Source organism: Mustela nigripes, chromosome 9 (genome assembly GCF_022355385.1).
Source record: "Mustela nigripes isolate SB6536 chromosome 9, MUSNIG.SB6536, whole genome shotgun sequence".
Lineage (NCBI taxonomy): Eukaryota > Metazoa > Chordata > Mammalia > Carnivora > Mustelidae > Mustela > Mustela nigripes.
The window spans coordinates 19263421-19284325 of record NC_081565.1 but is presented as its reverse complement, the minus strand read 5'-3'; the positions used below and the strand labels follow the sequence as shown (position 1 = coordinate 19284325).

General features: G+C 56.4%; 1 protein-coding gene across 7 annotated transcripts in view; it reads left to right on the top strand.

Moving 5' to 3' along the window:
- COL27A1 (collagen type XXVII alpha 1 chain) overlaps nucleotides 1-20905 on the top strand; it is a 136894-nt gene that overhangs the window by 37182 nt on the left and 78807 nt on the right. For 6 of the 7 annotated variants that reach the window (XM_059410975.1, XM_059410979.1, XM_059410980.1 and 3 more), the window contains 6 exons: nucleotides 231-284; nucleotides 8572-8616; nucleotides 9250-9303; nucleotides 9747-9791; nucleotides 12454-12507; nucleotides 13072-13116. In XM_059410975.1, coding sequence (XP_059266958.1) covers nucleotides 231-284; nucleotides 8572-8616; nucleotides 9250-9303; nucleotides 9747-9791; nucleotides 12454-12507; nucleotides 13072-13116 — 297 coding nt within the window. The remainder of the gene's footprint in view (nucleotides 1-230; nucleotides 285-8571; nucleotides 8617-9249; nucleotides 9304-9746; nucleotides 9792-12453; nucleotides 12508-13071; nucleotides 13117-20905) is intronic. The other variant, XM_059410977.1, reaches the window with a different exon arrangement.

Sequence of the window (20905 nt, the reverse complement as noted above, 5' to 3'; positions counted from 1 at the left end):
ATGGTGTCTTGTGCCAACGTCCAGGGTATAAAATAGACCAAGGGGAGAGACTGGGTTAGTGGGGAGGGGCTGGGTAGCCACCCACTGAGCTGCCCTCATCTCCGCCAGAGGCCTCCGGGCCTCCAGAAGTCCTGGTCGCAGACAGTTGGCCGAGTGAGGACAGCCTTGCTATTTCACGAGTGTCTCTGCTCCTGTTCCCCCTGCCTCACCCATATTTCTGTGTTTTGCAGGGCGACGTGGGCTTGTCTGGGCTCTCGGGGAATCCAGGACCTCTTGGACGAAAGGTACACCTTTTGTTTTCTATGGTTGGCCTTGTGCAGTGGGCTTTCTAGCCTCCCGGCCTGGGTCTGCCATCCTTCAGGACTCAGCCATGCTCATGCCTATTCTAGACAGTCCTGGAATCCCAACCTTCCGTCCAGGAGCCTCCACTCTGCTCAAGGACCATTTGCCCATCTTGGTTATTTTCAGCTGGAAGTCTAGCCTCACAGATCAGGGCTTGTGAGTCTGGTTTGGAGCCTAGCACAGGGCCTGTGTATAGTAGGTGTTCCGGAAATGGGGGGGGGGGGGGGGGACAATGCAGGCCAAGGGTCGACTAGTTTCTCAGGATTACTGAGGGGGATTCCAGGAGGTTCATCGGCCTAGAGCCGCGTCTTTGGCTTCTGCCCCGGCTGCCCGCTCTGTCTACAGTCACCATCTGATTCTTCTCTGGATGGATGCGGTATCTCCTGGCTCCATCTTGTCCTTGATCTGAGGGTCTCTGTGGCACTTGAAGCGTTATGTCTCCTGCATCTTCTCCACCATCCATGGCCAGAGCAGGCCGGAGCATACATCTGGAGAGGCCAGACCCAGACAGGAGTCTGTGGCTGTCTGTGAGCTGGGGAAACATGGTATTTTCTGACTCAGAGAACACAGGGACTCCCTCTCCCTACTCGCTTCCCCTCTGTGCTCCAGCACTTTCTGATGGATGAGGTGTGAGTGGAAAAGTCTCTTTCCAGTGGCGGCTCGTAAAGCAGCCAGTGGTGGTCCTGCTCTGCATGGGGGTGGGAGTCTAGCAGGGGCGGCAGGAGATGGGAAAAGCAGGCTAGACCCACTCCTGCCGGGACTCCAGGGCTCCCTGTTCTCAGCAGATGTCCAGGGAGGCCCAGAGCCCCCATCCAAGAGGGACCAGCTCACCTGAGAAGGGAGAAGCATCTTTTCTCAACTAAGGAAGAGTCTCTGTGTGGATGGGAAACTTGCAAAGCCATTGACACGGAGGCCTCGGGGCCCCGGCTCAGGCAGACATGCAGGAGTTGGTCTGTGGCAGGCTGGTGGGCAGATCATGGTGCGGGGTGGGGGGGGGGGTGCCTCGGGGTCCAAGACAGGGACCCCTGACCACTCATGAGGACCAAGAGGAAGACCGATGGGTAGAATGGTACCTGGAATCATCATGGTCTGTAAGCACTCTCTCCTCCCATGAGTGTCTTCAGTGACAACAGCAGCCACTTTGTCCTGATGCTCTTAAGTGGCTTCTCTGCCTCGTCTTGTGTGGGGAGCCTTGGGGGAGAGGGGACACCTGGGTGACAGGTGAAGTCGGCATCCTCTTCTCACTGGCCCATTGACTTGGGGTGTCACCTCAGGGCGGCACCCATAATCCCATTCATTCATTTATTCAACAGAAGTGATTGAATCCTTATTATATGCCGGGAAGGATGCAAGGCGGGGAGCTGAGTAAATAGACAAAAATCCCTGTCCCCCCAGAGCCTGCATTCTTGTGTGCGTGGTGGGGCAACAGATACCGAAAAGAAAAACAGTAAAAATGGAAGGATAAATGGAAAACGGATAAATACAGGCAGGAGAAAGGGGGTTTTGGTTGGGAGGGTTCCCAGGTTAGGTCGTGTGGCGAATTAGAGGTGGCATAGGAGTGACTCTCCTTTGTCACATTGTGTCCTCACGATAGCACTATTAAGCCTATCTTACAGCTGAGAAGACAGGCTCAGATCGACCTCATTCATTCATTCGCTTGATCACTCATTCTTCTAACTGTTCAACAAATATGCGCTTAGGTTCCAGACTTACCCAGGTCAGCAGTGCTGGCACGGGTGTTGAGTGAATGCCAACGAGCTCACCAAGGGCCTCGTGGAGAAGAAATTCAGTAGCAGTGCCCCCTACCTTCCACCCCTGCCTCACTGTGGGTTAGAACCAGCTGGGGGCTGTTCTAACCAGAGCCCCTGCCTCTGGTCCTGTTGGTGCGAGTGGGATCCAGGTACAAGATTCTCATGAGCTGCTGAGACTGAGAGCTGCTGCTTTGACAGATAGACCCTGCAGAGTTGCTAAGCCGCAGAGTTGGAATTTGAACCCAGGTCTCTGACCTTCAAGCCCCTTCTCTGCCCAGCACTGGCGAGACAGCTTTTCAAATAAGAGAGGGCCCACTAAGTGAAAAACAGCCACCCCGGCTAAGAAGGTCCTTTAGTCTGCCATCTGCCTGCAATGTTTGCTGAAGGCCTTTGCCGAGCCAACCCCCGAGGGCTGGGCCGGTGCACAGACCAGGCCAGACAGGCCTGGATAGAACCCAGCTCTGTCCCTTCTCCTGCTGTGTGAGCTTGGGCAAGCGTCCTCACCTTGCTGAGCCTCAGCTGGGATTCATGGAGAGGTCAGGTGAAATGAGATGTTCTAGCCCCAGCACTAGCATGGGGCTGGAACTGTAGGCACTGCATGCATGTTTGTTGAATGAATGAGTGATCGTGATCTTAAAGGAAAAGCGTTGAAGGTCTTGTCCATCTGGTACCATCAGTCATCTTGCCTAGTTACCAGGTAACGACCCTCCACTAGCCAAGAAGTCTACCAGAACCCTGTTTGCACACTGGGAGGGTGGAATCCTGTGCTGTCCCTGGTCTGACCATCTTGCCTTCTTTCCTTAGAACTGTGCTTCCCAACTGGGGGTGATTTTGCCCCGCTCCCAGCCCAAGCAACAGTTAGCAATGTCTGGAGACGTTTTTGGCCATCACTACTGGGAGAGGGAGGCTACCAGCTTCTAACAGGTAGAAGCCCGAGATACTTTTAAATATCCTGCAATGGACAGGACAGCCGCCCTTCCCCAGCCAAGACTTACCCAGCCACCATGTCAGTGCCCTCCCCTGGTTTGACCCTCCATGCTCATCTTCATGAGTCTGTCCCTTGATTCTATTCTCCAACACCATCTTCTCCAGGAGCACCTTCCTGGCACCCCCAAGAGAAGTCCCGCCTCTTTCCCCTGGTCCTCCCGCCCACCTGCTTAGCCTTTCTGGGTCTCTGCCCGTTAGGCTGGCAGGACTCTCAGGTGTCCTTGGGGCATTCATCAGCTGTAGCAGGTGCTCACCCTTGTTTCCTTACGGGGGGCTGAACACAGTGCTGGACGCATGCATCTGCCCCGTCCCATACCTCCCTCCTCCCCTGCCTATGGCCGACATCATTCATTGGTCTTTCCTGTCAAGCCCTGATGCAGCCTCAGAATCCTTAACACATCGCCCCATGTAGACATGACTCATGGAAGAAAATTGGGACTGCAGTTGAAACTTCCTCTCGGCTCCCTCTTGCAACCCTCCCCCTGCCACAGGCCCTCTTTGTGCCGCCAGAGTTGGCCACTTCCATGCAGAGCCCCTCCCGAGAACCTCTTCCAGATTCCCCTGCTGCTGGGCTGCCCTGGGCTTCTGGAGCCCAGGCCCACTGTTTCCGAGCTCTGCTGTCCAACCCTGCCCCTCCTTCAAGCCTGTTTACAAGGCCACTCCTTCCGGTTGGCTGTCTACACTGTCTTAGCACATCAGTGCTAAGGAGCGCTTCTCCTTCATATGTGTTACCTTCCAGAAGGGAGGGAGTGAGTTTGTTTTACTCACCAGTTTATTCTTTGTGCTTAACGCTTAACACGGGGTCGTGTTTGGGGTTCAACAAACCCTAGTTGAATGAACGAATGATTGGTTGAATGAATGAGCCAGACAGACATGGTGGGTTCCTGCCCGTCCTGTCTCAGGTACCCAGTGAGCAGAGTTTGGCTCATGGGTCATGATGGACTGTGCTTTTGGATAAACCACCCGTTTCTGAATCCTACAGTTTCTGAGCCGACACAAGGCTTTGAGATGCCAGTGGGGGAAACTGAGGTCCAGAGAGGAGCAGGGACTTGGGCAGTATCATGGAATGAGTCACTCAGCCTCCTGGCCTGTTTCTTCCTCGCTGATCCTTTCTGTCCAGTGGGGCTCTCTGTCCCACTGATGGTCCCCAGTGGACTATGGAGTGGTTGAGAAGTTTAGGGAGTCTCGTGGGGTGCTCAGCAAGCACGGCGAGTTCCGTTTTACTGCCGAGGAAGCTGTTCACACGCTGAGGTCAAGCGGGAGTCCAGCTAAGGTCTAGGCACACATTGCTCCTCAGACTCCCAGGTACAAACAGGACCCCCACCCCCACCCCCACGCTCCCTGCCCGAAGCCCAGATAGCATCCCGGCCAACAGAGAGACTGTCTGCAGCCACCGTGAGGTGATGTCTGGTTTCTCCTTGCGCATTGTAAGCAATGATTAATCTGGCTCCCAAACCAAAATATAGACCGAGTTCTATTATAAACACGGGTCCTGTGGAGACCCGCCTGCCAGGCCGCCAGAGGCCCCTTACAGACTCTGTGGTCCCTGGAGCTCCCTGGAAGCACCAGCCCTCCCCTAGTACCCGCCAGGCACCCATCACACAGGGGCAAATCACAGCCCGTGGGTCCACCTTGCGGTTAGCACTCACCCCGTAATTGCTGGGGCCCAGGAGAAGATCATGGTTTGGATTCTTCCAGGTCCTGGGGCCCTGTCATTTGAAGCTATTTGGATGGCCCCAGCTTGGTAAACACTGCTAAGGTACTTCCAGGGAGCACAGGAACCTCCCCCCACGCTCCCCCCACGCCGTGGTCGTGCTCAGCCTCTCCTGCTCTCAGCCAGCCAGGAGAAGTGGGTCATTCACAGCAACCTGCAAGGACCTTTAGGGTCTACTGATTGGGACAGACCTAGGATCGTGGCCTGTTGGACAAAGCACAGCCTGGGGTGAGGTGGGGCGGGGTGGGGGTGGTGTCAGGAGTCCCGGGGAACAGTCTTGGCCATAACTTGCTAAGGAACCTTGCATAAGTCCCTTCCCCCTGGTAAGTCTGTCTAATGAGAAAAGTGGTCGGATCGATGGTGCAGGTCCCCTCCAACTCAGATACTCCAGGGTTCCGTGTGATGGTCCTCTGTTCCAGTAATCCCTGTAGTGACCCATATACTCTGTCTTGGGGAAGAAGGTGTGTAAGGGGGTCTCTCCCTACGTGGCTCTGTGTCCTTCTAGGTGGGCCTTGGCCCTCAATATGTATGTGTTATCTCATGATTGGGTGGTTAGGCTTTAGAGATTGGAGTCATAGCTTGGCCTTGCCCCTGAGAAGCTGTGTGGGCTCAGGGAAGTCTCTTTACCTCTCTGAGCCTCCGTTTCCTCGTCTGCATGTGTGCATGGTCATACCAGCCTGCTAGGGGTGATGGCAGGGAGTTGATGAGCTGATGTATTTATTTAAGGCTCTAGTACCAGGCCAGGCAAAGGGCAGGCCTGTGTCCCTATCCCCGAAGATCATGCATTTCTTTTTTTTCTGTGCCCTGAGTAAAGGGTTTACTTCAAATCTTCTGGGATCTCCCTGGCAACGCTTCTCTGTGGGAGCATTGGTTTCCAGCAGATTTCTTCCTGACTGCAGGTGAAGCCAAAGGAGCTGGTGATGCTCAGGGGCTCCCTGGTCCCCTTTTTTGGTTCTCTGGGGATTCTCACCCCATTATTCCATCAGCTTTTGGAAGCAACCCCAGGCGGGTTGAGAATGGCAGAGTGAGGCTCAGAGAGGGCGATTGCCTGGGCGGAGTCACACAGCCTGAGCTCAAGGCTCAGTTTTGCTCTTTGTGGGAAAGGCTTTGCTTATTCTTCCTCGTGTGCAAGTTTCAAGTGGAGAAAGGATAAGAAAGACGATTACGTGTGTCCTATCACGACACATCCCTGCTCAAAATCCTCTTGTGGGCTGCTGCCATGCTCCTGTCTTATGTGCTCTGGCTTCTGGCTTCTTCTTAACCACCCGCCCCTCTCCACCTCACCCCTCACTCACTCTGCTCCCATCGTGGAGGCCCCAGTCTTCGTCCAACCCCCTCGAGAGGGTTTTTGCCTCAGGACTTCTGCACCTACTGTTCCCTTTGGTAGGAATGCCTTTCCCCAGAGAGCCAGCACCGCCTCACGTCATTGGTCCCAGTTGCAGCCACACACCCCTCCCCCCAACAACACAGCCTCTTTCTGTCCTCTGAATCTGCTCACTTTTCTTCGTAGTGCTGGTCCCTGCCGCACCATCACTGTTTTTCCAAAATTGTAGTTTTTAATCACAGCAGAAACCACACAACATAAAATTTACTATCTTAACTGTGTTTAAGGTTATAGGTCAGTAGTGCTAAGCACATTCACATCATGATGCAAAAGGCATCCCCAGAACTTTCCAATCTTGCAAAACTGAAACTCTACATGCCCCCACCCCAAATTCCCTTTGCCCACTTCCCCCAGACATTATCTTTTTTATTTGTTTGTTTTTACATCCCCTTAATTAGACTGTCAACTCCATTAAGGCTAAAGGATGTTGTCTTCTCACTCATCCCAGGCCTGGAATGGAGCTGGCACATACAAGTTCAGTAAGTGTTTGTTGAATGAATGAATGAAGTATGAAGGTCGCAATGGTGACAGCAGCAGGTCTCGACAGGGCCCCTGAATTCAATGGTACTGGGCTGGGTGCTTTACACACGTTATATCATGTGATCCGTGTGCCATTCCTTTTGTTTTCATTTACAAAAGAGGCAACCAAGGCTCAGTGAGGTGACGGCAGTGGCGTCAGATCATACAGCCAGCCCTCCAGGAGTGAAGCAGGATAGTTCCAGATTAGCCTGACCTGAGAGCTCTTAGCCACTCCACATGCAAGCCCCTGGCTATGGCCTAGGCTTCCGTCGGTTCCTGGGGGAAAAGAACTCGCTGCCCCCGACCCCAGGTAGAAGTCGTGCCCAAGTCCCGTTGCCTCAATCTCTCAGGCCCCGCGTGTGAGGTGTAATCGTCTCGCCAAGCCGTCCCGAGGCGTGAGTAGGTGCAGAAGGAATGCTTGTAAACCCCCCAGAGCTCTTGGATCCAACCGACGCTGCTGTTTATAATTATGACTCCTGCTTCCTGGGGGCCTGCGGGGGGTGCCGAGTGCGTGTGCCTGTGTGTGTTCGTGGATGTGCGTGAACGCTTACTGTGCCCGGGATGTCAGCCAGGCTCTTGGTGTGGCCTTGGGTGTCAGAAGGACCCGGCGGCGAGCCGGAGCCCAGTGCTTCTTAGCGATGGGACTTGGAGCAAGCTCTCTGAGACTCTGTTTTCTCCTCTGAAAAGTGCAGTTGATAATCCGGACCTTCCCCTGTACCCCCACCTGCACCTTATCAGGCTGGCGTAGGGGCTAGAGGGGCTTGTGCAGGCGTGGGCTCAGGTCAACAGCTGTGCACAGAGGGGATCTACAGGCATCGTCTTGTTTATCGCTGTCCAGGGGAGCTTTTTGTAAACTCTGGAGTCCTCGAACACCAAGCCGAGGGGGACTGGGAGGGCTTGTGTCCTCGGCTGAGGTCCAGGGTAGGGTAGAAGCCCACCAGCGTTGCACGGTAGGTGAGGGGCGGTGTCTGAGCCAAGCCCTGGGCTCTCTGTGCCAGGGGGTCTGACGGAGCTCTGGGTGGCTGATTTGTCTAAACTGCAAGCCCCTGCCCGGTCTTAGCTCACAGCTGCCCTGGGGTGATGGAAGTTTGAAGTCCCGGGTTTCCCTTTGGAGAGCCCCTAAGTCTTAGGAAATGATGGCTCTGGTGGTGGTCCCTGGGGCCGTGAGTAAGCCCACACTGGTTGGATTCTCTTGACCTAGAGACCTGGTGGTTGGGCCATGGCGATAGAGGGTCAGGGGTGGTACTGGCTGGTGGCCAGAGTCCTTCCCAGTCTGGCATTTGGGTGGCCTCTTCCTCCCTGAGATGGGACCTGGGACCAGTGGGAGGAAGGGAGGCCCTACCTGCGGTTCCCGTATTTGGTCGGTATGTGGGAGATCTTTCCTGATAGGGGGTTTATGAGTAAGGGCAGGCCTTGACACAGATCCCAGCAGCACACGGTGGTTGCGCGTATCCCAGACCTGAAGGTCCTCATGGGCCCACCCATCCATGGAGAACTCGCTCTGCCCCGGCTGGCTTTGGATGGGCTCAGCCCTGTCTGGATTTGGAAGGAATGGTTGGGATACAGCGTCACTCTGCCCCGGGGAGCTGTCTCCCAGTTCCGCTCACAAAGCCCGCGGGAGGAGGGAACCACCGTCCCGGATAGCTTCTGTCTGAGCACCCTTGGTGGCAGACGGAAGCATCCTGCTAGCCTGTATGTATCCATCCAGCGGGCGGGCAGCAAGCACGCATACTCCACCCCTGCTGTGCACGGAGCAGACAGTGCTGAAAAGGCAGGTGGGGCGACTGGGCCTGTGCCATCTGATCTGCAGGCCCAGATGCCTTCCTGGCCTGATGCCCTTTCTTCCCCCCTACTCCACCCTCCTCCCCCACCAGGGACACAAGGGCTATCCTGGACCAGCGGGGCACCCCGGAGAACAGGTGAGGGCCACAGCCTCAGCCCTTCCCTGCTTACACTCCCCCTTCTCTGCTCCCTGCCCCGCTCCACCCCTGTCTGACCCTGGCCTCCTCCCTGGGCCCTGTTCCATGAGTGAGCCCCAGAACCAGGCAGCTCTGCCTCCCATGGGCAGCCTCCCCACCGCGCCCCCACTCTCCCCCAGCCGCCTCGACCGAGAGGAGCTGGAGTCCGCGCCGAGCCGGCGTTGGCACGAGGCACTCGACCGCAGCCAGAGCCGTGAATAGCCGGCCTGTTCCCGGCGCTGTTAGGGGATATTATGCATGCCGCCGTGGGGTTTGCAGGAATTTGGGCTCTCCTGGCCCAAGTCAAACAGCAGCCCCTGCCAGCGTGGGAGAGCCAGCCAGGGCTCCTCAGAGCCTTCTCAGTCCTGGGCGGCCGGCGCAGGACGCTTGTCCTTCTGAGCTGGTCTGACCGGTTTCGCAGAGGGGTGGGCTGGGGGCTCAGCAGGCTGGTGGCTTCCCCTTCCCCCACATTTGGCTCATATTCCTGCCCTTGTCTTTGTCCACTGTGAGTCAGCCCCAGCCCCGCAGCGGCCCCCAGACCCAGAGAATGGCAAGGTCTCCCCTTTCCTTATGTTTCTCCTTGTTCTTTTGCAGGGGCAGCCAGGACCTGAGGGCAGCCCAGGGGCCAAAGGTTACCCTGGCAGGCAGGTGCAGTATATGGCTTCTGGAAGCTCGGTGGCCGTGGTGGTGTGGAGATGGCCACGGGTGCCCCCCAGGCAGAGGGAGGCGGCAGGCTGGGGGCCAAGGAGCTGTGCCCACCGGGTGGGCCCCGAAGGAAGTGCTATTCAGGGGGTTGGACCGAGGAACCCTCTCTTCGAGGGCATGTGGGTACAGGATGCTGAGAAAGGGAGCTGGGGCTGGGGGGGTGGGGCCTTAGAGGCTCCTCCCACTCAGCTCCCCACCCCCCCATCGACTCCCCCTGGGACTCTGGGGCAGAGTGGGGTCCTCAGTGTAAAGACTGCAGGTCTAGTGCCACTCCCTTTCTACAGAAGGCGCAGCTGAGGCCCCAAGGAGGCAAGACTTGCCCTAGTTTGTGGGCAGCAGAGAGAACGTTCCCCTATGTCCTTGCCCCTCTGCCTCTTGTGTTTCAGGGGTTACCAGGACCAGTAGGAGACCCTGGCCCAAAAGGCAGCCGGGTAAGTGGGCCTTGGCAAGTGCCACTCAGGTTGGGGCCCTGGCGGTGGGGGGTGCTTTCCCTGTCCGCCCAGCTGGCCTGCCGAGGAGTGAGGTGTGCAGGGTCTCTCTCCAGTGTCTGGCACCTTTGCCCTCCCACCTGAGTGCTTTCTGGAGAGCCGGGGGCAGCAGGGTGGGCAGGTGATGGGGAACCTTGAGCCAGGAGTGCCAGGTGGACTGGGCAGCAAAGATTCTGCTGGGTGCTGAGCGGTCCAGCTGCCATGGTCAGGTGTTTCCTTCCCGTGTCCCCTAGCACATCACAAGTGCTAGGGAACTTAAGTCGGGGCTCCTTCATCTGCCATTAGAATCCTCAGACACCTTTCCTGCTTCTTTCCCGACCCTTTTTAGAGAGCAGGGGAGGCTGATGGGGGATGCGGCTCAGGCCCGGAGGCTGAGGGAGCATCAGCTCTCCCTCTGAGGAGCAAACCCTGAGTAGCCGGCAGCCTCAGTTTGCCTATCTTTACTATGGGAGTGACGTCCGTTGCTACCTCTAGCATGGTTATGGGGCTACCAGGAGTTTGGAAGCATATACTGCTGAAGAGGGGCTCCCAAGTGGGCTGTGGGTGGTGGAGAAGATTCTGGGTGCACCAGATGATGGTAGATGGAGTTCGAAAGAGGTGGTGGAATGCCCTTGTCCCCGCACAAGGAAACTGGTTTCCTGGTGGGGAGCTGACAGCTGCTGTTCACTCTGCGTGCCTCAGGTGGAGCTGGGACAGGGACCCAGGTGTCCCAAGGACCAGACTTTCTGCCTCTCAGAGAGCGCTCAGCAAGTGGGTCACACAGCTCTCGGTCAGGCCAGGTCAGGTGTGACGTGTCCTCCACTCCCGAGCCAAAGCTATTTATGGCCACAGTCTGGGCCTTGATCCCTGCAGCTGACATGTGGCTGTTAGAGCGTCTTGGAGGTGGGCAAAGAGGTGGGCGGGCAGGTTCCTCAGGACGTGATGATGTCAGTGGTGACGTCATGCGGGGACCTAGGGCGGCTCCTGTCCTGTATCCAGCTGTTCCCACGAGCTGTGGCCCCAGAGGCCTGCTGCTGACATCTGGGGCTGCTCGCTGTTTGCCATGCGGATGGCATCTTGAGATCACATGCGGGCCAGACTTGGTCTGGCGGCAGCGCCCTCCTCTCTGGGTCACGAGGCCCCGCACAGCCTGGGGGAGCTGGGAGGGCTGCAGCCAGCACCAGCCTCATCACTGGGAAGGTGGTAGAACGCAGGCTTTGGAATTAGGGCCACGGACGTTGAGACCGGCTGTGCCCTTATCCAGCTGCGGGATGGCAGGCAAGTTGCTGGACCTCTCAGAGCCCATTTTTCTCATCTGTAAATCTGGGCTAGAAGCCCTGGCTGGCAGGATCAGTAAATGTTCCTCGTTACAGGGACGACTGTTTTCACCAGGGATGCCGAGGAGGCTCAGTGACCTCTCGTCTTACTAGAGAAGGAGAGATGCGCTGCTTGTTTGCTGGCGGGAGGCTATGCAACCGAGGGGTTAGGAGGCCTGCCGGGGAGTCCGATGGCTTGGATTCCAATACCAGTTTTATCGTGCTCCTGTGGCCCTGGGCAAGTCACTCCACTCCTGGGCCTAAACGTTCTCACCTTTACAGGGTGCTGACTGATGATACCCTGCTTCCGGGACTGTAGGGAGGACACGGTTGATGCTTGTGTGGACACAGAGTCCTGAGAACCGGGCCTGGCATGTGGTTTGTGCTCAGGACATGTTAACTTTTGGGAGCGTTATTATGAAAGCATTGCACAAACATCTAGAGAGCACAGATAACACTAGGTGCTCGGGGTTAGTCCTTGGCCTTGGGGACATCCCAGGCTAATGAGGACATGAAATATGGACCCAGATTATAGAAGATACATGGGAGAAAGTGGTGAATCTTATTAGTGGGGGAGCAACAATAGTGTACAGGTGGAGGGAAGGGCTTCAGAGCCCAGCTTGGAAGGGGTGGCTGTGCCTTCGCTGAGCTGGGAAGGGCATGCCCGGTGGCGGCCACAACTTGGAGGCAGAAAGTCAGGTGCATCTGAGGGCAGGGGACTCCCAGCTGTGCCCTGACTCCTTGTGCCACTTTCTCTCCAGGACCTGGGTTTCCTGGTCGGTGTGGACGGCCAGCCCGCAGTGTCACCGGGTGGGTTGAAGGCAGTGGTGTACGTGTGCCCGAGGGGAAGCCGCGTCTCCTGCTGGCGCTCAGGCAGCTGTGGGTGAATGGGAGTCCCATTTCCAGGGCCTTTGGCAGCCTAGGAGAAGGCACCGTGGAAGCCACGGGCACCCGGCAGGGTCCCTCGGAGCGAGTGGAACCTGGTGTCCCTCTAATCCAGCCGAGAGCTTCCTTCCTGCAGGTCCAGGAGCCCCGGCGTGGGGCGGGCATCCCCCCCAAGAGTGCCCGCGCCCTTCCCTGGCGTGAGCGTATGTGCCTTTGGACTACATCGTGGAAGCCAGCACCATGCAGTCCATGGGCATATACACTTGCCTCAAGGCCTGTGTCATCGAGGAGCCACCAGAGCCACCGCTGCCACCAGCGAGGAAGAGGAGCCTGGATGTGGGAGGGCAGCGAGGGGCACGGGGACGGGTCGGGCCAGCCACACCCTGCCACTCGGTCCCTCTGACCCCCTACCTGCTCTTTCCTAGGGCTACATTGGACTCCCAGGGCTCTTCGGCCTGCCAGGGTCTGATGGAGAACGAGTGAGTAGGCTTTCTTTGTTTACCTTCCGCCCACCTACCCACCCCTTCTGCCTGGAGAAGTCCGGGAGTCCCTCCCAGAGGAGGTGCCCTTGAGTTGAATAGGAGTCTGCCAAGGGGTCAAGGCTGACTGCTTCCAGACAGAAGAGAGCTTGGAGGGGGCACGTGGGCGAAGTGACGTGGGCGCTCAGGACCCAGGTCAGGAAGGGGACTCGATTCTGAGAGCATGGACAGTTGCCTCCCAGCCTGAGCCTGTCTTTGGGAACTCAGCTCGTAACCTCATCAACAAGCTGAATAGAGAGGACCTTGAGAGAGCGCCTGCTGAATACCAGGGACCCTGGGTGCTCTCCTGGGCATTTCCTCAGTTCAGGTCCATGAAGGTTCCAGTCCTGTAGAGTGGAAGCACCATCCATGTGATGGGCACGTAACTGACAGCGACTGTGTGTGACCTGCTCCCTGAGCCCTCTGGGACTTCTTCTTATGGGTGGCTCTGGGGCTGGTTTGGGGCAGCACTGGTTGTCCCTTGTGGAATCTCCTCCTGACCTCTTCCCTGTCTCTCCCCTACAGGGCCTGCCTGGTGTTCCTGGCAAGAGGGGCAAGATGGGTAGGCCGGTAAAGATTTTCCGTGTCTATTATGCAGACTCTATGGGTGAATCTGACATCCCAGGGGCCACCTCCCCCCCCAACCCCGTGCCCCTGCGTCCTGGGTGTTCTCTGCTTCTGTCCGCTGGGCCGTCGCTCTGCTCTGAGTGTGTGGGCCAGCATGTGGGGCTTTCTGGGCCTCATGTTCTGCTATCAGGACACTGACCAGTGGCTGTCTGGCTGGAGCTGGGGCCTGCCATGGTTCTGGGCCCCTGTGGGATGGCTCTTCTGTGTGTGTGTGTGTGTGTGTGTGTGTGTGTGTGTGTGTGTGTGTATACAGTCCTGTGTCCAGGGTCTTCTGTTGTCTGGGCCAGTGGTGTCTGTGGGCCTGCTTGGACTGGGGAATCATGGTTAGACCTGGGTCTGGGCTCCTCTCTCTCAGAAAACCCTCAGTCTCTGTGTTGTCTCGGGGTGGCCACAGTCACACGTGCACCTGCCAGGCCAGAGGCTGGTGGGCATGTGAGCAGGCCCACGGTGGGTGTGACCCCCAAGAGAGGCTGGCTGTAACCCCTGGTTCACTGGCTTTGCCCATGACTCTCCGGCGTGGCAGGGATCGCTTTCCTCCTGCTTGGTCACCTGCAGGGCAGGAAGAGAAAGCCAAGGCACAGAGAGGTTAAGTCACTTGCCCCCAGTTTCACAGTCAATAAGGAAGCCAGGATTCTAGCACTGCCATCCACCTCCAGGGCCTCTAACCTCAATGGTGGATCAAGAGCTCAGATTCACTGGCTGCCAATAAGGTCGTAGACACACGTGCCCCAGAGTCTTCACCTGCTGGGTGAGACATTAATTCCGATGCGCTCATTTCTCACAAGGGGAAGCTGAGGCTTCCCCTGCAGTGGTATGTATAGTGTCCTTGCTGCCAGCAGAGGGAGACCCCAGACTATAACAGAGGCATATTTCTTTCAGGCCTGAATGCCGTTGGTGGCTTAAGGTCCCATGTGGTCATCCGCAGGTTAATCCCTGGACTTGGAAGCACTGTCCACTTGGGATCTGGGCTTCCCTCTGCTGATGGTTGATGAAGAAGGGACTGTGGGGAGGTTGGAATCTGAGAGGAATCTGGAGGGGGGCCAGGAGCGCTCAGCAGTGCCCAGAAAGGGGCTTGTCTGTGATTCTGGGGTTGACACGAGTGACCAGGGGCATCTTACCTATTGTAGTGTATGGATCTGGGCCTTGTGGGGCCCAGTGTGGTATGCCAAGCTCCAGGTCCTGGTCTCAAGGACCAGAGGGGCACTTCATCCTCAGACTAGACCTTTTGGACCCAACAGCCCCTCTGTGCCTGGTGGTCTAACACCTGAGACCTGGATCTGGGCAAGGAGGAGCACCTAATGCTTCTTTCAGGGCAAGGACCTTGCATCTCTGAGGGCTGGGCTGGTGTCTGGATCTGCTCCTCAAGCCAAGAGACCTTGGGCAAGGAGATCCATCCAACCAACCATCTATCCATCCATTCTTCCATCTCTCTGTCCATCCTGTGAATATTGAGCATAGCCTGTGGGCCAGGCACTATACTTAGTGCTGAGCACTGAGCAAGACAAAGTTCCCATTTTCATGGACAGATAGACAATGAACAAGGGAAGGAGCGATGAGTGAATGAATGTCAGATGGTGCTGAGCATTAATACAGAGTGGGGAAGAGAGACAGTGAGTGCTTGGGGTAAAGACTATTAGGTGAGTTGATCCAAGAATCTTCCTCGCTTCTTGAGAAACCTTAATGAGGGGAGAATGAGAGCCCTGTGGCTATCTGTGGAAGAACTTTCTGGGTTGAGGAGATAGTAGGTGCAAAGGCCCTGGGGCATTATTGGCTCAAAGCCCCTGAATTGCAGTGCAGTTTTCCCTTATGAGAAATGGGGATAATAGCTCCTAGCTCATGGGGTCATTCTGCTTGTCACATAGTAAGCACTGGTAAATCGGTTATTCCTGTTTGTAGTTTCATGGATGCATGAGGCTGTCTGTGCTGTATCACTTCGAGCCCATAGCTTCACCTCTCTGGACCTGTTTTTCCAAAGGTTAAATTGCAGAGGAGGGGCAGTTGACTTCCTTAGCTGATCTCAGCTGGGCCCTGTCCCCTCACCCAGGTCTGCCTCCCAGGCCACCCGTGTGGGATTTGCTCAGACTCTATCCTGGGATGCTGCCAGACCGCCGGGCATTGCCACTTTACAGAGGAGGAGGTGGAGGCTCGGGGGCTGGGGGGGGGGGGCGGTGGGTGACATGGCCAAGGTTCTTGAAGCTTCCCAGGGTCATATTTGGGTTGAAATGCAGCAGCCAGAGCTTTCGCCTCGCCCCGGAGTGTAGCTATTGAGTGAATGGGTCCAGAGTCTCCTGAGCATGGAGGAGGGAAGCACCTGGAAAACCCGGGCATGATGGCTTCTTCTCCACCCTGCTGCCCCAGGACCATCCACAGGGCCACTGAAGGCCAAGGAGCTGAAGGCTGAAGGCACAAGCTGCTTGTGCCCAGGAAGGCAGCACCTGCTCGCTCTGAGGGGCTGGGCGCCATTTTGCTATCTGCGCATCAGATGAGGCCACTCATTCGTTTTTCGTTCAACAAAAATTTACCGGGCACCTACCAGGGACCGGGTGCTGGGGATGGCACTGGTAGCCAAAACATACCCCCCCAAAGCAACATTTATGGAGGCCTTTTACCTGCATGGCATCTGAACTACGTATGATTCTCTCACTGCTTCTCCGAGGTGAGATTGGCTACACCTGTTTTCCAGCCTTGGCAACCAAGTCTCAGTCAAAGCCATCTGCTCTGACGCCCTCTGGGGGCCTCACCGGTCTCGAACCCCCGTAGCTGACGATTCATTTCTGCTTTCTTGCTCCTTGCCTTTCACTTCCTAGGATTCTGCCCTGTCCTTCATGATGGCACTGTGGTGTCAGGCATTGGGGGTAGGGGAAGAACCCCCCTTCTTCAGCAAAACAGTGCTGGGGCCACATAGTGCCCCCAAGAGCCGTGAAAGTCCCCTTGACCTGGTCCAGCTGCCATGGTCAGCAGATGGGCAGGGTCTGCACTGGATATGATTTGATGGTGCATGGAGCAGGACCACCTGTCACCGAGTCCCTCTGGCTTTGTCTCTGCCCCTGCCAGGCCTCAGTCTGCAATGGCCTTGGGCCCCATGTTCTCTAAGTGATCTTTGGGGCCATCCTCCTGTTGCCAGTGCTCCCGAGCCCTTGATCTGGCTGGTGGTCTGAGGGGCAGGGGGTGTTCCTTCTGCAAGTGTCCTCTTGTCAAAGCTTTGGGTCAGGCGATTTCTAGGCTTTTATTAACAAGAGGAAATGTCGGGAGAATGAGCCGAATTCCCTTATGCCAGATCGCAGCTGGCCTCATTTCTGGCAGGGCTGGTGATGATTTTGCTGTAGCTCATCTCTCTCCAGCAAGCAGAACTTTAGGCTCAGGCACATGGCCTCCTTAGCATCAGGTCGGGAAGGAGGGTGTGTGGGAACCCTGAAGGAGACACTAGAGGTCAGAGCCTGTCAGAGCTGTGGAAACTTTTTAGTGATGAGCTGGCCTGACCTCTCTGTCAGAAAAGCAGACAGGGCTCAGAGAGGCCAGTAATTTGGCTGAAATCACACAGCAAGTTGATGGTAGTGTTAGGACCCGACCCCGGACCGTTAGTTGCTTTCTGCCTTACACTTCTCTCTGCACTTCTATCTTTAGCTCCAAAGGAAAGTTTAGGCTAACGCTCTCATCTCCTCACGCCTGCTAGAATGAAAAGTGTTGTGGTTTTCTGAGGAGGGGTCTGGATATAAGATGTTACAGACTTGGCTGGAGCTGAAGGGGTTTCTCCTGGGCTGTCCTGGCTTGTTCTGGGCATGGCACAGTGAGGCTCGCAGCTCAGACAAGGGTCCCTCTCAGGAGTTAGGAAGACGTTGTGGTGAATCGAGTTGCTGGACGGGCGCTGTGTGAACTCACTGTCAAGCCCGCTGGGATGCCTGGGATGGCCAGCCGTAGCTCACAGCGTGTCTCGTGGCCTCTGGCCGGACCTGCAAGGCTGGTCTTGTGTAGCGAGTCAGGCTGGCAGACACCCAAGCTTATAGCTGGAAAGGCCCAACCCTGGTTCCCAGTCTCCTTGGGTGTGTGTCTCAGAGACAACTGGGACTTGCCCAAGGCCACATGCCTATCAGGGATGGGAAGAGCGTCTACCATGGTGCCTTTGGGTTTGAGGGCCCTTTCCGATTCTCATACTGTGGGGAACAGGGAGCAAAGTGACAGAGGCCTCATGTTTCCAGGTGGGGAGACTGAGGCCAAGAGAGATGAAAGTATTTTGCTGTGGCAATGCTGTGTGTGTTGGGGGGGGGGTGTTGTGTGGTCCTCAGTGTCTCATACTTGAGCTTGAGCTGCCCGGGTCAACTGGTGACTCTGGGGTCCTGGCAAGAACTTGACCTACCTGTCTCCTTCTTGTTCTCTGACGTGACTATTCTTAGATGGGCTCCCTAGTGGATTCCAAAAGGGCAGGGCGAAAACATGCTCAGCAGTGTGACCTCAAGGGGTCTTTTCATGTCAGCACACTTGAAGTGCACACGTGTTCTAGAAAGGACTACAACCGGCTGCAAGTGCAGCAGGAGGGATGCAGATTAGGCTTGCCCCAGCATTTCCTGTCTGTGGAGAATCTCAGCACTGTAAGGAGGCCCCCTAGATCATTCTACAGGCTCTTCCAGGAGATTATTCTGTATTCCTCCTGTTGAGGCAAACCAGAGCGAGTGCGCCCTGGCTCCGTAGAGCGTGCTGGGCTGCGTGCGGCCCAGCTCTGCCAGCGGAGCTGGCAGGACGGACCATGTCATAGGTCAGGGAGCTGAGCCTTTGAGGCATTAGCAGTACTGCTGATCCCGGAGGCTTCATGCCTCCTCTGCCTCTCCAGCCCACCTTCCGGAGCAGATGGATGGGTAGACACTGCCTGGAGGCAGGGGAGTGCCTAAGGTGACCCTCAGCAACCTCCTCGGACCTTGGCATCCCGCTGTGGTTGTGACAAGGACCACCCTTTCTTCATGTGTGTTCCTGAACTGCCGTAGCTAAGACAGGATTTGGAGTCCTGTCCTGGCGCCTGATTCTGCCTCCTCCTGGGCCTTGTTCTGCTCAAAGTACAAGGCGTCCAGTTCCCCGGGGGCCCCGACCTGGGGAAGTGGAGACACCACGTGGCTGGGGCCCCAGCAGGGCGCCGAGCTCATTCCTTGGGCCTCGGGCCAGCCTGTTGCAGCCAGGAGCTCAGGCCTGCGGAGGAAGGTCCCACTGCCTGCCGAGCTGGGACTGCACTCCATGCACAAGGAGATACAGCCAGACAGAGGGAACCAGAGTGGGAGGAAAGTGGGGCCACACTTCTAGCTTGGCGGCCTGCCTCTCTGAGATCCAGAAGGGCCCAGCATCGGGGCCCTGGGGCAAGTGCCAGAAATGACCTCTGTGTCCAGTGATGGAGGGATGACACAGGCTAGCCGGTGATGGGCCCTTGTGTACGCTCTGGGCCTCAGTCTCCCCACTGGTGCAACAAGGTATGGATTGTCAAGAACACCTAGGGTCTTCCCGTCTTCGACATTGTTCCAGTCACAGATTTGTCCTCCCTTTGCTCCAACCATTACGCTCCTAATTACTCGTCTCACAGGGCTGGTGGGGTTTGCTCTTGTCTGTCTTTGTTCTTACCCTGCTGTTCTCAGCCACTGGCTATCTTTGGGCTTCTTTTGTCTGCACAAGTGCCTTCCTTTGGGATTTTGACCTTTCTGATGGTCTCTCCCTCGCTTTGTGATTTCACATTGCTGCTGTCCGCAAGGGATGCCTTCACTCACCCTGTTTGTGTGCTACGTCACAGAGCAGAGCAAACTGCAGCTTGGAGGGGCCCGTGGATGGTGGAGCCAGGACGGGTGCTGGACGGCCCTGCTTCCAAAGCTTCATGGGGGAGGCTGGCCTGGCAGCGGGGGCTGAGGGGAGTCCTCCGGCCAGCCTGAAGTGGGCTCTGAGTGCAGACCTGTGGGCTTGGCACCTGCCTGGTAGCTGCTTTGGGTGAATATATTGGACTTTGCAGCCAGGAGGTGTGCCTGGGTGGTGGTGTCAAGGTCTCCGTCTTGCCCCAGGCTGGGTGGCATTCCTGTGTGTAGGGGAAGAGGATCCTTCCTTCTAGACCTTGTCTAGGGATTGGGACAGGGGCTCTTAGAGAACGCCAGCCTGACCAGGGCAGTGGGTCAAGGGAGGGTCTGCCCAAGGTCATACAGCCCGTCTGGAGGTGAGCCAGAGCTAGTCTCCAGACGCTGGACTTGGCGAGCTGAGGACAGACTTCCTGAGTCCTGCCCTTCATGGGCCGTGTGGAGTTGGCTGGGTGCCTGGCCGGACAGCATTGTCCTTGTCCTCTGATGGATGGTCCTCCTCTTCTGCCAGATCACCACCTCCAGAGGTGAAGGCAGAAAGGCAATGCCTTCAGAATTCTCCTCTGACTACAGCCCAGCTGATATCTCTGGGGGAAAGGGTCTCGCTTACAGCTTGACAGAGAGGGGCTGAATTCGGGAGAGGCTAAATTTGCCAGGGTGAGAGGAATCTTAGACAGGATCAAATGTACCCCCACAAAGGTTTGACCTGGAGATGGGCCTTCAGATGCATACACACACACACACACACACACACACACACACACACACACGCCACTCTCTGCAACCGGCTGAAGACACATTCTAGCAGCTTCTACCGGCCATGATCTGCCTGTGCGCAGCTCATACCAACTTGACGGAGTTCAGAGAGGTGGGGACCTGGGTTCAGCTCTGCCACAGACTTGCTTTTCTTTTTGGTTTTGCCCTAGCCTTAGCCAAGTGACATCGCCTCTCCAAGCCTCACTTTCCCCATCGGTTAAATGGGACTGATAACCTTTCCCTCAAGGGTAGATGTCAAAGGCAAATGAAGTTTTGCATGCCAAGGGACTGGCTTGGTCCAAATCTCATTATTCTGTCCTCATGCCGTCCTTCGGGTGTCTGAACAAAGCCACACCTCCTCCAGGATGAATGCCAGCCCTTGGCCTTCTGATTCAGGGGACCTCCCCAACAGAGAAGGGGTCCAAAGAGGATAGAACAGCTGGACAGGGCAAGGACAAAGGCCTGGGTGCACACACATTTCAGGATCTCTTTGCTCAGCCAGGACAGACGTTGTCATTGGTTTGGGATTTGTCCTTAGGTTTAATCTAGTCCCTGGGTCCCCCCAGCTGTGTTAGAAACCAGACACAACTGACCTTCTGTGGGGAATCTTTCTTTACTGAGCGGCTCAGGCATCCATTTGGTCAGAGAAACATGTGCTGTGTTTTTTATTAAATTTCCCTGGAAAAACAATGATGTGAATTCAAGCAGGGGAGAAGAACAGGTTTCCCTAAATTCCAAGCTTGAGGATTTCCTTTTCCTTTTGAAGTGAAACGAAGTTGCCCCCTACTCCTACGCTGGTCCCCGGAGGTGTCCCCACAGCTGATGTTTTTCCAGCTGCCTGTGTCCCCAGAGAGTGTGGAGTGGGGTCCGGGGTGGGATGAAAGGGTCGGACCAGCTTGGGCCGGGTGGCCTGGCCTCTCTCAGGGCTGCTGAAACGTCCCTCTGCCAGTGGTGCGGAGAGTCACCAACCGTGTGACCTTGTGTAACCTTGACATTTATCCTTCCAGAGTCCCTCTTTATCTGTAAAAATGGGGATTGTGATTGCATAGGGTGGTTTTTGAAGAGCACGTCATAGCCGCAGAAGGTCTGAGCTCCAAGGTGCTGCAGAGGCCTTCCCTCCCCCGACTAGTGGGGAAACTGAGGTCTACGGGGGAAAGGGA